Source organism: Scatophagus argus, chromosome 7 (genome assembly GCF_020382885.2).
Source record: "Scatophagus argus isolate fScaArg1 chromosome 7, fScaArg1.pri, whole genome shotgun sequence".
Lineage (NCBI taxonomy): Eukaryota > Metazoa > Chordata > Actinopteri > Scatophagidae > Scatophagus > Scatophagus argus.
In genome coordinates, this window is record NC_058499.1 from 10,459,535 (window position 1) to 10,474,164 (window position 14,630).

Genomic DNA, 14,630 nt, shown 5'->3' on the forward strand with positions numbered 1-14,630 from the left:
AGGACATTTTGGAGTGCATTCATGTAGATGGATTTCAATTTTTGATTAATAAGCCATAATTAAAATATTTACTCAGTTGCAATTTATTAAATTTTCACAGATAACAAAACAATGGTCATTTGAGAACAAATATTAGGCTACATGAAAAATCATGTACATAAGACTTGGAACGGAAAACCACCAACTAAGAATATTAAGGAACACAAGTACTGATACAGATCGACTAACTACCTTATGCACTGTAGCTCATGGTTCTTCAGTTTAGCACCATGTAACTGTTAAATAGGTTACATGGTAACTCAAACTTCTGTACTTGAAGTGCAGGATAAACATGGCGGCTTCATAGACAATGACCAAAGACAGCGAGCATATTCCACATGCTTTATAGTGTAGCAATGTACATGTAATATACAGTATTTACTGGACGAGCAAACTACCACTAGAACTAAAGCTTTACACTGATCAACACAGTAAGTTGGAAGTGCATCATTTCCCCACGAGGAGCATAGTGTACTATTGGCTAACAGTTGGTAATACATGAAAAGACCTGCATTTACTCTGTGGGCCACCAGATGAATCACAGCCATAGAAGCTGCTACGGAGTACCCTTCACACTGAAGTCACACAAATTCAACCAGTTCACCAAGATCCCTTGTAATGTATTTCATACTCTGTCCCTATTAAGTACTAACAGTAACAACTGGTACAGTAATCCTATGTGTAACACTTGAAAACCAGTTGACCCATGTTAAAATGCTGATTTTAAGCAGGCCAAGTTTTGGGTCATTTAAAGTCTTTTGTGAATCTACTCATGCTGGAGGTCAGTTGGGTCCAATGTTTCAAGCAATGCATGACTAAAAGAATTCACAAGCTATAAATATTTATGTACAATTATATTGAAGCATTAAAAAAAATATATTCCCATGCAGGACAGTATGCAAAAATAACTTATAAAATGTCTCTTTCACTGAGCAAAATAGTTTTCATACAAGGGCTCTTTTCAAGAAACAATGGCGCTAATGTCTATATTTTGTTTAAAATAGATAAAATACCAATTACATGATCAATCAGATAATTGACACTTTTAATAATACAGATAAATCAATATGGGAAAAGTACCTTGTACTTAAAATATTCATTAAATATACTCTATTTAATCACTACTACTATTCATTACATTTTTCATGTCAATTCATGGTTAAGTTGATAAATAATCCCAGGCCAGTGATTACAAAGAGTGGTGCTGGGACACTGAAACACCAGTGATGATAGCATATTCATAATTTTAGCTAATTCATAGAATCAAAAATGTTTTGAAACATGTAAAAGGTGACAGAGCTGAAACTGTACCATAACTTCAACTTCTGAGACATACATTTCAAACTCCTTCATTTAAAAAAGTAAAGGAAAAAAAAAAAAAGCATAGATATAAACTTGAATCTCTGGACTGAATGAATGATGAAGAAATTGTGATTACTCTTTTAAAAACCTATTGCAAATACCCTGTGGCTGCCAATGAACACACAGAAATAAAATGTACAAGTCCTAAAATTACCATCAAATGGAGACACTAAATGGTACTAAGGAAAGTGCTATAAATGTGAGGTGAAATGTTATGAGGGAGGAGAGTGATCTGTTGATTTGATTGACGGCATTTCTTTCCTTATTATCACTGAGACTGAGTTTTCCCATGTGGTTTGGGTTTAAGTGTGTGGATGCAAATCATGTGCTGCTCCTATGACACACTGGAGCAATGGATGCTAGGAGAGCCCATCTGTGTAAGGACCTTATCCAGCCACTGCAAAGGGCCATTGAGATGCAACTCTATCCAGCAGGGGGTGCTGGTCACTGTCTGACGTCTGCAGGGTACAGAGAAGGAGACAGGCAACACAGTTTGTCATCACTGATAGCATATTACAAGACAGTGTCACATTTAAAATCACAGACATTGCTAATGTAACTTCAATATAGTCGGTACGAAGAGACACTCTACTCAGTAATTTTTCTTCTTATTGCCACTTCCACTAAGGAAGTGGCACCAACTCTTGAGGACAAGTCGACAGGCTATTTTTGAAGTCATTCAAGTTTCTATCGGAGATGTTTTTTCTCCAAGGTGTTTGGTGCCAGAAATTTAACACGCGTCACTCACAGTCCAGTGGGAATCCCCCTTGCAAAGGGTGTCTGAAATGTGTTCACCTCCCATTCCATGTCCCCTGAATTCTTTCTCCGTTACTCAACCCTCTCTTGCCGACTCAAAGCTGCAACCCTCCCCCATCACCCTCTTTTTTCTGTTCCAAGTCTGTTGCCATCTGTGCACAACACTTTTTTTCAACCCCAAAATTTAATCTAATTACCCTGAACCTTCTCACCTTTTCTCTCTATGTTCTGACCTGATAAAACATCTGTGTCCTAAATGTGTGAGTGATGAACCCTTGGAACTTTGTTTACTGGTAACTTTAAATAAGCTTGGACAAAGACAGCAGCATATGGCTTGTGTGTTAAAGCAGGTACTTTACTCCTTCTTGGACAACATGAATAAGAACAGGCAATAGAACACTTAACTATGGATGGGCTTTTGACACATGAAACGAGAAATGAGAAGGGAAAGGCACACTGTGTGCCTATCCTGGCTTTAAATGGCTCGATGTGCTGCTGTGTCAGCAGAATGATGTCCACTACCAAGAGGAGCCCTGAGCAGTGACAGGCAGGTTAACAGAGGGCCTACTTCAGACCTTCTTAAATTCCCAGCTCCCCTCCCACAATCTGAGGATTACTCAGACCTGACAGCCTCCCTCAAGATCCACCCTATGTTGATCCAAGTGCATAGCCCCATATGAGAGAAAAAAAAAGTGACAGAAGGGGGCTGTAATTCACTGTCATTTGAAGGTTACTTTAAGTCTAGAACCTGCTGCTCAGATTCTGTATGCTGACATTATTGGCAGAACTGCAAATACTAAATTTTAAAAATAAATACTTTTAACTTAGATGCTAATTTTTAATTGTTCTAATATGGCATTAGTAAACTACATTATATAGTCTTAGCAACTTACATAGACACTTAATCATTTGAACATGAACTTATTGAACTTGAATTTCCCTTGGGATCAATAAAGTATCTATCTATCTATCTATCTATCTATCTATCTATCTATCTTGTTGATTTCTCCCATCCCTTACACCCTTCATCATCTTTAATTTTCAAAATTATACATATAAAACACATGTTGAGTCAATTGCATGTAAATGTCCAAAACAAATGCAATTAATTCATATAATTGTATTATGGATATTAATTTATTTTAAATGTATTTATTTACTTTATTTACCTGTATTCAGCTCCCCAGCCCTTGACAAAACTCATGCGAATGGTGCACATCCTGGTGAGTTGGTAGACTGCCTCAAAGCCCTGGTTGACTGACTGGGCAAGCAGAGCAGCAAACTCCTGGTTGTTGAAGATCTTCAAGTTGCAGCCTGCAAAAATCAACATGCAATATTAGGTTTATTAGCAAAAAAATGAATAAATAAAAAATGTCTGTGTCAATGGGAGCACAGTTGTGCTCTGGTCATTTTGCTTCCGACTGCTTCCTTTGATTGCATGTATCCTCTCATGCTAACCTGGAGGTATTTTACAGACAGTGGCAGGATGCCATCCATAGCGCTGGTTGCAGTTTGGACTCTGGACAAAGATGGCACTGTCACTGAGACACTCTGCAAACACCTCTCCCCCAATGTAGTACAGCCTCACGCCCCGTCCTGGAAAAGGAAAAGAGGAGATTTTCCATCAGCTGACAGCTAACTGCTGATGAAGCGCAAATATAAAAGGCAGATTAGATCAAAACTTATGTGGTCCCTGTGAAATAAAATGAGTACCTATGTGTCTGCGTGTGAGCTCTACTGCTGAATTGCGGTTGACGTTGGACAGCAAGCCCAGACAGAAACGTTCAGAGTTGGATGGGTCTGTGAATCCATCTACTGTGAGGGAGGGCTGGGAGGCATGAAAGGTCTCTCCTACACGCTGGTTCAGCTCATAGTAGGAGATAGAGCACCAGAAAGCAGACTCGCAGTATGTCACAGGTTGTAAGTCTGTGTGAGCAGAGGGTGGGGGTTAGATGGAGAGACATTAACAAACATACAAACTCCAGTTAGGTCCATAGAAAAGAATAATGAAGCTCATGAGAACAGGTAAACTACTTTGTGGAGAAATAAACATTTGACTGTGAAGATGGACACTGCTGATAAAGTTTCCCTTTGATTTCTCTTAAAGAGTTCTTTCCCACGACCTTCATGGCCACAGTCAGGAATGGCCAAGACATGACGTGTTTTTTTTTTTTTTTAAACAATGACCTCCTGGTGGCTTTCCACATAGATAGAATAGCCTGGCAACCGGATATTATTATTATTGCATTACCTTGAAGTTTCTTTTGCACACTTGAGTACCAACTACAAACAAAGACTCCATTCATACCATACATACTCTGTTACTGCCCTGAGGCTAAGACTCCCAGATGTAGTCCACTGCTCTTTAATATTGCTCATCTGTCTCTCTCTCTCACACATACATGCTCTTTAATCTGATCTGTGCACATTATATGAACAGCACCATCACCAAGACATTAGCTATTTTTGGTTAACTGATTTGTTTTTGAACAATCACTGGGTCATAGGGTACAATAAGGTAGTGATGGGTCCACTGCTGCAGGATAATCCAGATTAAAAGGTGCCTAGAGCTGGTACATACATGGTATGCAGTATGTGCCTCAGTCAGCTGAGCCATCAGGATGCCCTCAACATTAATGACAGTAACTGTAACTAAATGTGCTGGGATGCGCTCTCTTAAAGCAACAGTACACAATCATCAAAAATAACTCAATATTAAACTTAAAAGTCTCTCCCTATTAATTATACAGAGCATTATATGTCCATTACCATTTACCATTTTATTGAAGAATCCAAAATCTCAGTGTGTGGAAATATTCACTAGGTGGGTTTCACTAATTGTGTTTCCTTTAACTGGTGTGGAACAAATACACTATGTTATACAAAGCACAGCTCCAACCAGCAGTAAACTTCAAAAAAGAAGCAAAGCAAAACAATGGTAGAATCTCCTTCACAAACTCTTTTCAAAAAAGGCAAAAACCACTTCAATCGATATGTAAAAGAGAAAAGCATATTTATAGCGTATATATATATATATATACCAGTTTGTCGGTAATTATACCATATCTGATGTGATCACTACCAACCAGATAAGTGCACATAACAAATGATTTGTTTGAAATTTTTAGTATTCAAGTAGAGCTAAACCCTTTGGTTTTGCTTACCAAGATTACTGTTTGCGGGTGACACAGGATTGGGCGACAGGCTGGGTGAACCTGAAATAGAGCAGTAATGGAGGACTGGTTCATGATGTGGATAAGGCATAATTAGAACAGTATGCACTCGAATTGTGCATAATGTCATGTGACTCACCTGTGTCCATGCTGTGGTTGAGCTGGTGATCATTCGTCTCACCATCCTCACTCAGATACCCTGGTGGGGGAGTTTCTGCAACATACACAAACAGACAAAGATTAAGCAGAAACAAATTTTTGTGACTTTATGAATGACTTTTTGTTCTGTTTTTGCAAACTTTAGGCAATTTTCTAATATTAGAAGCAGAAAATATCAACGCAACAAGCATTTACTATGAAAGATTTTCAACTCAGTTTCCTGGCTAGGAGACAACAGGACTTTTGCCTTTCAAGTGCTGTAGTAAGCTATGGCATTTTACTAGTGCATAGAGAAACTGTTTTCTGTCTTCATCTGTGTTTGTATGTACTCTTTCGATTGACCTTTCACTCATTCACACTATTTAGAACCAATATTGTCCAATAATAATTGCTGACCAATCAATCGGTCAGCAACCCAAAACGCTAGAATTTTATGGCCTGACAATGAGACTCAACAGACGACTGTATTTCTTCACAACAGGAAAATACAGGCACAGTGCAGGGTTACGGCAGATACAGAGTAAGTAAATAATCATGATCAATCATGAGAATAAGAGTTTATGGACTTTTATGTTCTGTGCACAGAAATAATGGTGCTGTTTTTCTCACCAGGAATATAGTTACTCTGGGGCTCAATGCCAGAGGGGAAGTTGGTGTTCTCAGGGATGGATGGGCTATAGTCATCCAACGGTGGAAACTCTGTGGGGATATCTGTATGTCGTGGCACTAGTACAGGAGGCAAGACTGGAGACACATAGATACAGTCATTAAGGACCAGTTCTGTATACTTTATTGAAAAAGCATTACTTTAAATACAGTAATTTGGATCATGTAACAATTAACTGCACTCACTTGGTGTCTCCACCCTCTGGTAGTGGTAGGGGTTGACACACACTTCATCCTTCTTGGTGTGGAAGGCAAATTCACAGTGGTCGACAGCCCTCAGCTCATGGTGGGACTGCAGGTCTGGCCAGCGCCACAAGCGACAGTAGATAACATGGGGAAGACCTTTTCTGTGGGAGACCTGGAGACGCCCATCTAAAGATCTGAAAGACACCAGCAAAAAGACTGTAGCGGTACATGCAGATTAAGTAGAATTTTTGCCTTGCTCTGTGCCCAACCATTCATATATTTCCTGGTTCCGAACAGATCATTAATCACAGAGGGTCTAAAAGACAAACAGCATTTGGCTAACGTCTTCACTCCACTTCAAGATACTTTTTTTTTCCCCTTTACCGCTTTACACAATGTTTGTTTTTTAAATTACCACATTAAAATACTGCAAATATGAAAGACAGCCCTTCCCACACAGCAGCACAGGTTGGTGAAACCCCAGCAGTCCACCCTGAACCACCATAAAATGCAGACATTAAATGCCAAATAATCATTTCACAATACAAGCAACAGGCAACCTACAAAGTCTAGAAATGGGTGTTAGCAGTCATGATCAAAAGTTGTTTACTATAAATCGCATATGGCCAAAGGGTATTTGTCAAATATAACGTGATACACTCCATTTACGAAGTAGCTAAAATTGCAGTGCCTGTATAAAAAGACAGCTGTTTGATATACGCATGACATTAGAGATGGGCTCCATCTTATGCCTGGCACAAAGCTGTGCACAGCATAGCACAGGAAATAGTTGTTGCAGTTATTTTCACGCCCAACGGCCTCATTGTGTAAGTATCAAATGTACTTGTGCCCATCTGTGCGTTGGTCTTCAAATGAGGTGTGGTCAGGCACATTGTTGGTCTACTGCTATCTTTAACCAGCAATAAAGGATTGTGACATTGACCAACAAAAACTGGGTTTGAAGTCTAAATTCCACAGTATTTTTACCTATAAAAAGTATGCCTTATTCAGACGTAGGCAACTACATAGATGGCTTTACAATCCAGAGGAAACAGAATTTAACTTTAACTTATTTAACTTTAACTTCTCAATAGCACCGATGCAGCTCAGGGTTTATTATGGGACAGCTGGTTTACTTCAAATCATTTCACTGTATGAAGCTATGTGTGACTGTTTGGATGTGCAGAAGAACACAGAACAATAACATTAGATCCTGATCGATCATGTCTGTGTATCAAGAGATTTTAACAGGATAATCAATGAACTTAAGCTGCTGTGTCTCATGCGTCAAAGCATAATTGGAGTTGTTGATGGGACAGAAGGTTTGATGGACAGCGGAGGCAGAGGATTCAAGGCCAAGGACAACTTACCTGTTTCTCAGTGAAGACAAGTGCCTCCGTTGAAATTACAATGTGCCAGATGCAGGCACACCTGGCTTTTAAAGGGAATGCGAGATGACACTCTGATCGGTTTAATTCATGTTATGCCCAAAACACACCTGTGATTAATTAAGAGTCTAAATACAACCCATTTGTGGCTTACACCTTACTTTGCAGCCAGATTATGTGCTGTTTACATAGCAAAGGGGAGTTGAGCACGCCTTAAATGCACTTGCACAATGCACTTAAAACAATAGGGCCTATTTTCTCATATGAACTGTATTTTATGTGTATAGATCCTGGATCTCTCTTCTCACAGAATCCACTGAGGTGATGGCTTTTTTCCAGTTGACGCAACAATGGTTCAGCTCATTGTTGAGCTGTCAGACAAGAAACATATGGTTCTCATTCTTTACTATGGCTTGGCCTCCTGCAAAGTATGTCACAGAGGACTTGGGGTTCAGGAAAAACAAGTTATTGCTAGCTTGGTGATAGTTTCAAGGTGACCAAAAAAGCAACACACAGACTCAAAACCAAATACTGTAATTTCTGTTAACTATATGTTTACACTAGGCTGATGTTAATGTGAAACAAAATCTAAATAAGTGTAAGAAACATTAGGGTTGTATTATTTTAATCTCAAGAGAATGAGGTTTGTGGCAACGGAAATGACCTCTCGTGTTTATTTAGCATGATTAATAGCAGGAAGAAGAAGAAGAAATAGTAACTGTTCATGTCACAGCTGTGATATAGATTTAAATGAGACAGAGATTTGTAGACTGAATCAAATAAGATGTAAATCTTTATTATTAACAGAGTACATCGCTTATTCTGGACTTAAAGTGAAGTTTTCTGCTGGCTGCAACGTCAACAAAAAGCTTCACTTCAAGTCCCGAACAAGCAATGAACTGAAGGCCAAAAGCCTGACGTCTAAATGCACAATGGCTTTTGGCCTTGACGGAATTTTTCACCAGGATTATGAAAAGAAAACCTTCCCTCAGACCAACAAAAATGCTAAGTGGAACTGAGACATCCACACAGTTCCAGTGAAGTCTGAGCAGTGTGATACCTTTACAGTTAGAAACCCCTTCCAAACATAGACCACCACTGCCTCAGACTGCTATTCAAACAATTCAGTGCAAGCTTTCAGACTACATCAGTGATCACCACAAAAGACACTATTTCAGACTCCTCCGCCAGCACTGCTTCCTTCACAGACAATGTGTTTGTTGGGTCAGTTGAGGTCAGCATACCCATGCCTCTGCAGAGATTGGCCTGGGTTATGTCTCCTGTCTCCCCATTTTGCTACCCTAACAAAATGACCAATCTGACACCCAACTGGACCCAGGCAATCCTCTTATCCACCACAAGAAACAACTGTACATGAACATCTCAGCAACAATGCAGTTCCTCTTATCCTGTGATAAACCATTAACTAGTGTGCACTGCAAGGTGCTTGCGTATGAAGAAACATAAGAATGGTAAGAACACTATTTTTGGGGGTAGCTATTAAGACATATACCACACCAGTGATTGCAGTATTGTTCCTTGTCACCTCTCTGCTGTATGTTTTGAAATAAAGCCTAAAATCATTACTCATTTCCACGAAAAACATCAGTTTAATTCACCACTATCAACTCTGTAAATATCCAGTAATTATCCAGCGGTAAACTACAGATTAAATAGGCAGTTAGAGAAGGTCCAAGCTAAATGAAATTCATTCTGTCGAAATCAATTACAGCACTGGTAAAACATTTAATTTAGATTACTATTTCAAGTAAAAACATTAGTGTGCTCTGTCGCTCAAACACACATGCATGAGACAAAGTAAATTGATCTATTCTCAGTTAACACAATGCAGATGTTTTTGTACATTATTATTTGGTTGAGTCCACTCGATTTGCAAGCATTTCTACTTAAATGGTGACAGCCCCTTCTCTACAAGCCCCCATGACAGGAGGTGATGAAAGTACAGCACAAAGTGAGCCTTCTGTAGTACAGAATCTCTGTATCCCCAGCTGACAGCAAAACAGCTGTTAGTGAGTAAATCTACAGTCGTTGGACCCACCAAGAATGAACCATATTCCAAACAGTGGCCCACGCAATCCCTAGAGCCTAGAGCACATTCCCAAAGACTGAGAAAGAGATTCAGCAAACACGCTTTGACCTCTAAAAACACCATCACGGGAGACTCACATTTTTATTAGCAATTAAGCTCACAAGCCACCCGATCAAATATTCTTTGAGAAATAAACAGCTGCAAATGAGGGATAAGCAATCTGATAGGCACCCACAATGTACTATTCATCTCAGTCATAGAGATGACAGTATTTAATGTCTTATTACTTCTGTTTCCACATTTTACAAAACCTCAGTGACAAGCAGATCTGTGCTACATGACCATACTAACAGAGGGACGTAGCTAACTACATGGCTAAGATTGGATGAATTACTTCATATATTTTTTCATTGGGTGAGGAACTGTAAATAACGCCAGGGTTATAGCTAGTAGCATTAATAAGCAATACTGTGTTGTAATGGAGCAGTGAAATTCACAGGTTATTTCTGACTACTATTTTAAATTTGAGAAAAAGACTGTATTTTGGTTTATCAATCATGACTGCAATTAAATAGACGGTAATCTAATTTTCTGACCAGATCGGCCACCGCTGCTCTGAAGGTTTAACAATTAAAGAAATTACTAAAGGGTGTATTCTAGCTCCTTCGATGATGTGTATCTGCTTGGGTTATTTTAGGGTAAAAAGAGAAAAGAATGGTAAAAATTGTGTCACACTAGCAATGGTTCAAAATGAAGAAAATGTGTTTATTAAAATAACCTCTTTTTTGCTCACAATAAAATTTAATGGGCTTCATTTTTAGCAATGTCTGCATGGCAGACAGAGTGCTTCCTGCTCAGCTTCCAGATGTAGTTGGAAAGCACAGGGGAGTTTTCGCCCAGGGCCAAAGCTGATTCTTCAGGTATAAACGTGTTCACTTTGCCGGTAGTTTGGCAAACAAAAAACAAGACTCCTCTTGGTTTTGGGAAGCTGCAGCATTTATTAAATGACACACTGTAATCTCTACTGTACATCTACTGCTAATTTTTTCCTGCTGCCCAATTCAGGAGCTACTGGTGACCTTGCATAGCAGCCTCTACTATCAGTACATCATGAGTGTGTGTGTGTAACTTTGGCAAGTGTTGTGCTTGTTGAGTTGGCTTGAAAAGTACTTTAAGCCCCTTTCCCATTTTAGTAATTTGACAGTCATGTTGGTGTTGTTGATGTACATTGAGAGAAACTAGCATTGTAGTTCAGTGTGCAGTTTCAAACAAAAATCAACTGTACTTCGCTATTTTTATGACAAACTGCAACTTGCTTGACTTGCGATCATATTTTAAATTCACCATATGTTTAGATCATCATACTGTATAAGTTTGATTCATAGCACAACTCAAATGGGATCAAAAAATGTTTCATACCATTAACTACCATTCATACATTTTCTGAAATAAAGTCCCACGAAAGACTTTACTACTCTATTATGTTGTTATTAGTGTACTGATACCTAATGACAAGAAAAATTGTGCTTTCATTACCCTAGAATGACCCTTTATATCTACAGAGGGAAAGAGCCCTCTTCCACAGAGTCTGTCGTGTTGTACCACCATGCTTCTATTGTAACCCATCGAAAGGACAAACCCAGCATTGGCTCTAGAGAGGGCCTTTTATGTTTTCAGATTTTTACTGGCCACAACAAGGGAGGAGGTGAGACGAGGGGCACTCAGTTGGTTGCAATCTGCAACCAGAGCACTAGAAACCACTAAGTTCTGCACCATCCCCAGGCAACAAGCCAAAAAGTCTGTATATCTTAGTTCACTCATTCTACAGAATCAGATTATTCTCCAGCTCCATTATGTCTACTCTGTGGACACACCATCAAACTGCCTGGATCCCAGGATTACCTTTTCCTGGAGCTGAGAGAAACGCAGTGGCCTGACTACAGAGGGAACTGCAGAACTGTCGGAGAATCACTAAGCTTGAAGCATCATGAAGTTTATTTTCATTGGCCAACTGGTCCTCAGACTAGAACTTTTGTTTGTTTCCTGAGATCCTGAAGTGGAGGTTTTTTTTTTGGTGAGATAAGAGCACAATAATTTGTTCAAGTGTCATTTTTGTACTGACCACTGATTGCCTCTATGGTTTAGGTCTGAGAACATTTTCTTCTTGAGTTATCATGATGGACTTCCCACGTTTTTACTTGTGTAAATTGTTTTTTTTTATCGATGAATACCTCTGTTTTTCACCATCCACTTTGCTGCTGTAACAATGTGACTTTCTTTCTTTTTTAGAAGTCTGTTCATATGGATACAGGTTAATAGAGACCTTGACTCCACTTGTTTCGAAAAATTCTGCACAGATGCAGTTAATGACCCCTGGCCTCCACACTGGACCTTTAAGGTTACACTTTTGCATTTGGCCAGGACAACAGATGGAAATATGGATGGATTCAAAGCTCACAGGGTCTGATTTATTGAGATACTGCTGACTGAACACAATGTCCACTCCAGTCCAATAAATTCAACGGCACAATATTTCAACATCCAACCCAGTGAAAACATTTGATGGACATTTGTTGACTCATTCAGACCACTGACAACACAACTGTTTATATACAAAGTCCTGCATCAGGCCAAAAACATTCTACCTCACGCCAGAAAAGTGAGTTACTGGTTTTAGACAGATGGGTATCCCATATCGGTAAGCCCAAACCGAGTCCCAACTCCAACTTTCCAAGAGTACACACACAGCAGTCTAAACATCCTCTGAGTCAGAGCTCTGCTTCACCACACCACCCCTGTGGACATACCTGTTTATGTAGCACCACAGTTCCCATGTCAGGAGGTTAAACTTGCATAAAACTTTTTACCACTTGCTACGGCATTTGAGAAACGCTACCTACTCCTCTATGTCACATCCATGCAGGCGTCCTTACAGGTTTCTGTGGTCTGCTCGTTGTGCAAATTAACGACGGAAAATGACATAACAGACTTAAATGTATGAGTTGACGCGCAGAGACTCACCACGTTTTTGCTGCAATTCACAACAATTTGCAAGGTATCGATATTTCAGTCTGATTGCACAGACAATGGACCAGTATACACAAGAAAATGAATAGACAGTTATGCTAAAAAGCAGGTCAAGTTTGCATTGATCAGCGAGTGTTAGCCCAAGTGCATGTAATATGCCATCTAAAGCAAACTATCAATGCAATCAAAACCTGCTGCATAACAACAAACTGTTTATCTCCTTAACAATAAATCCGGTAACTAACCTGTCAGAGTTTACGTTAAGAAGTTGACAGAAAAAACTGCTTCACTGACAAAGCGCTAGGTTCACAGCTATGCTTCTAATGCTAGTTCAAGCTAAGTAGCAAGCTCTACTTAGCTAACGCTAGCTGTCATCAGCCCTAGCTTGGCGGCCAGCTAAGCTAACTACAAGGCAGCTAGTTAGCTCTGTTTGTGTCGTTACCTGGGTATGGTTATGCATTTCGTGTTGACATTCTGTGTTGTGATGGCTTTTTCCAACTCGTCCAACTGCCCCGTCTTTTTCAACTTCTTCACAAGACTTTTGACAGCCTTTTCGCACCATTTCTCCTCTTGCCCGTTCTGCTCTCCCTTCTTCCAACCAAGAAGCCTCTTCACAATTGGAGGGGTGAACGGTAATATAGACATTTTAAATATCAGCTTAAACGATTTATTGCAGTACTCTGGTTTAATTCTGCCGCGCAGAACTGCTAGCAGCACAGCCTGTCGTTCCTATAACAACGACCAAGTCAGCTAGTTAGCTTAGCTAGCTAAACTCCCAGACAGACGAGTGGCTGGTCGCTGCCGGGGACTCAGCAGCAGTGGCTCGCGTCGCAGGATCACTTCGATCAAGTTGTCTGTCTGTCGGAGTGGAGCAGCCACCCCGCCAGCCGGCCTGTCTGCCTGCCCCTCCTCCTGCTCCTCAGTCAGCTGGTCTGTCCTCCACCTGTACAAAGCGAGTGTGCAGGACACATGTAGACTAACTCTATTTTCCTACACATTACACTACTACCACTAAATTAAACATTGTTACGCAAGAAAAAGACATGTAAGACATTCCAATTCCCCGCCTCTGCTAAGACTTCAGGGTAAATCAATAAACTAGGCTGCTAATGTAATGACAAAAAACATTATCTCTAATTGTCTACTTTCTACTGGGTTTTAAAAGAACATTATATATGTTGAAAAAGAATATTATATATCCTCGTGTCATTATCAATGACATATCAGTGTCATATGTAAAACTCAAGTGTCAAGAAATGGAAAAAATGTTGTAATCAGAGATATGTTGACACTGAAAAGTGATCCAACTTTTGCATTTACTGTGTCCATGAATAGAAGAGCCTTAGAAATAATCCCTTTGATCCCCTCATAAAAGTGATTTAATTTCACCTCAGATGCACCTGTCCAGAAATGGACGGGGGACATGTCTTTTCATTCAGTGGTATTTGGGGTTTTATGGTGTTATTGATGAGTTCACCCCTGGCTGCTGCCTTCAGTAAACAGCAGTATGCCTGTGCTATAAATATCCCTGTCCACCACCAGGACCAGCCCATTTTCCTTCTCTCTATTTATACCCTCCATCAATGACTGCTGTCTATTTTTAAACAAGTATTTGGCATGTCTTCTTACTTCCTTCTTCTTAAATAAATATTATAGCTACCTTGGCAGTGGCACCTGAAAAATAAGATTAAAGGACACTTCATGGCTAATTGCACGACAGTCAGTTGGTATCTAAAAGTATGCTCTGTTCAAAGTACTGATAAACACCACAGGGTCAGTTAGGCCTGCAGCTAATGATTATTTCCATTCTGCATTAATCAGTCA

General features: G+C 39.7%; 1 protein-coding gene across 1 annotated transcript; it reads right to left on the reverse strand.

The window, feature by feature from the left end:
• Positions 1-59: 59 nt before the first annotated feature.
• Positions 60-13,802, reverse strand: smad3b (SMAD family member 3b). Its single transcript, XM_046393661.1, has 9 exons — positions 13,249-13,802; positions 6,342-6,535; positions 6,099-6,233; positions 5,470-5,544; positions 5,322-5,372; positions 3,871-4,083; positions 3,616-3,753; positions 3,327-3,471; positions 60-1,859 (listed from the first exon to the last, which is right to left on the reverse strand). The coding sequence occupies exons 1-9, from the start codon at positions 13,449-13,451 to the stop codon at positions 1,736-1,738; spliced, it is 1,278 nt and encodes a 425-aa protein (XP_046249617.1). The 5' UTR covers positions 13,452-13,802; the 3' UTR covers positions 60-1,735.
• Positions 13,803-14,630: the final 828 nt, after the last annotated feature.

Bases quoted from the DNA above. Each gene is read 5' to 3' on its own strand.
- smad3b (XM_046393661.1), bottom strand. From the start codon at position 13,451: ATGTCTATATTACCGTTCACCCCTCCAATTGTGAAGAGGCTTCTTGGT. The intron at 6,234-6,341 runs GTGAGTGCAGTT...ATGTGTCTCCAG, and splicing joins CCAGAGGGTGGAGACACCAA to TCTTGCCTCCTGTACTAGTG. The intron at 3,754-3,870 runs GTACTCATTTTA...TTCCTTTTCCAG, and splicing joins GCTCACACGCAGACACATAG to GACGGGGCGTGAGGCTGTAC.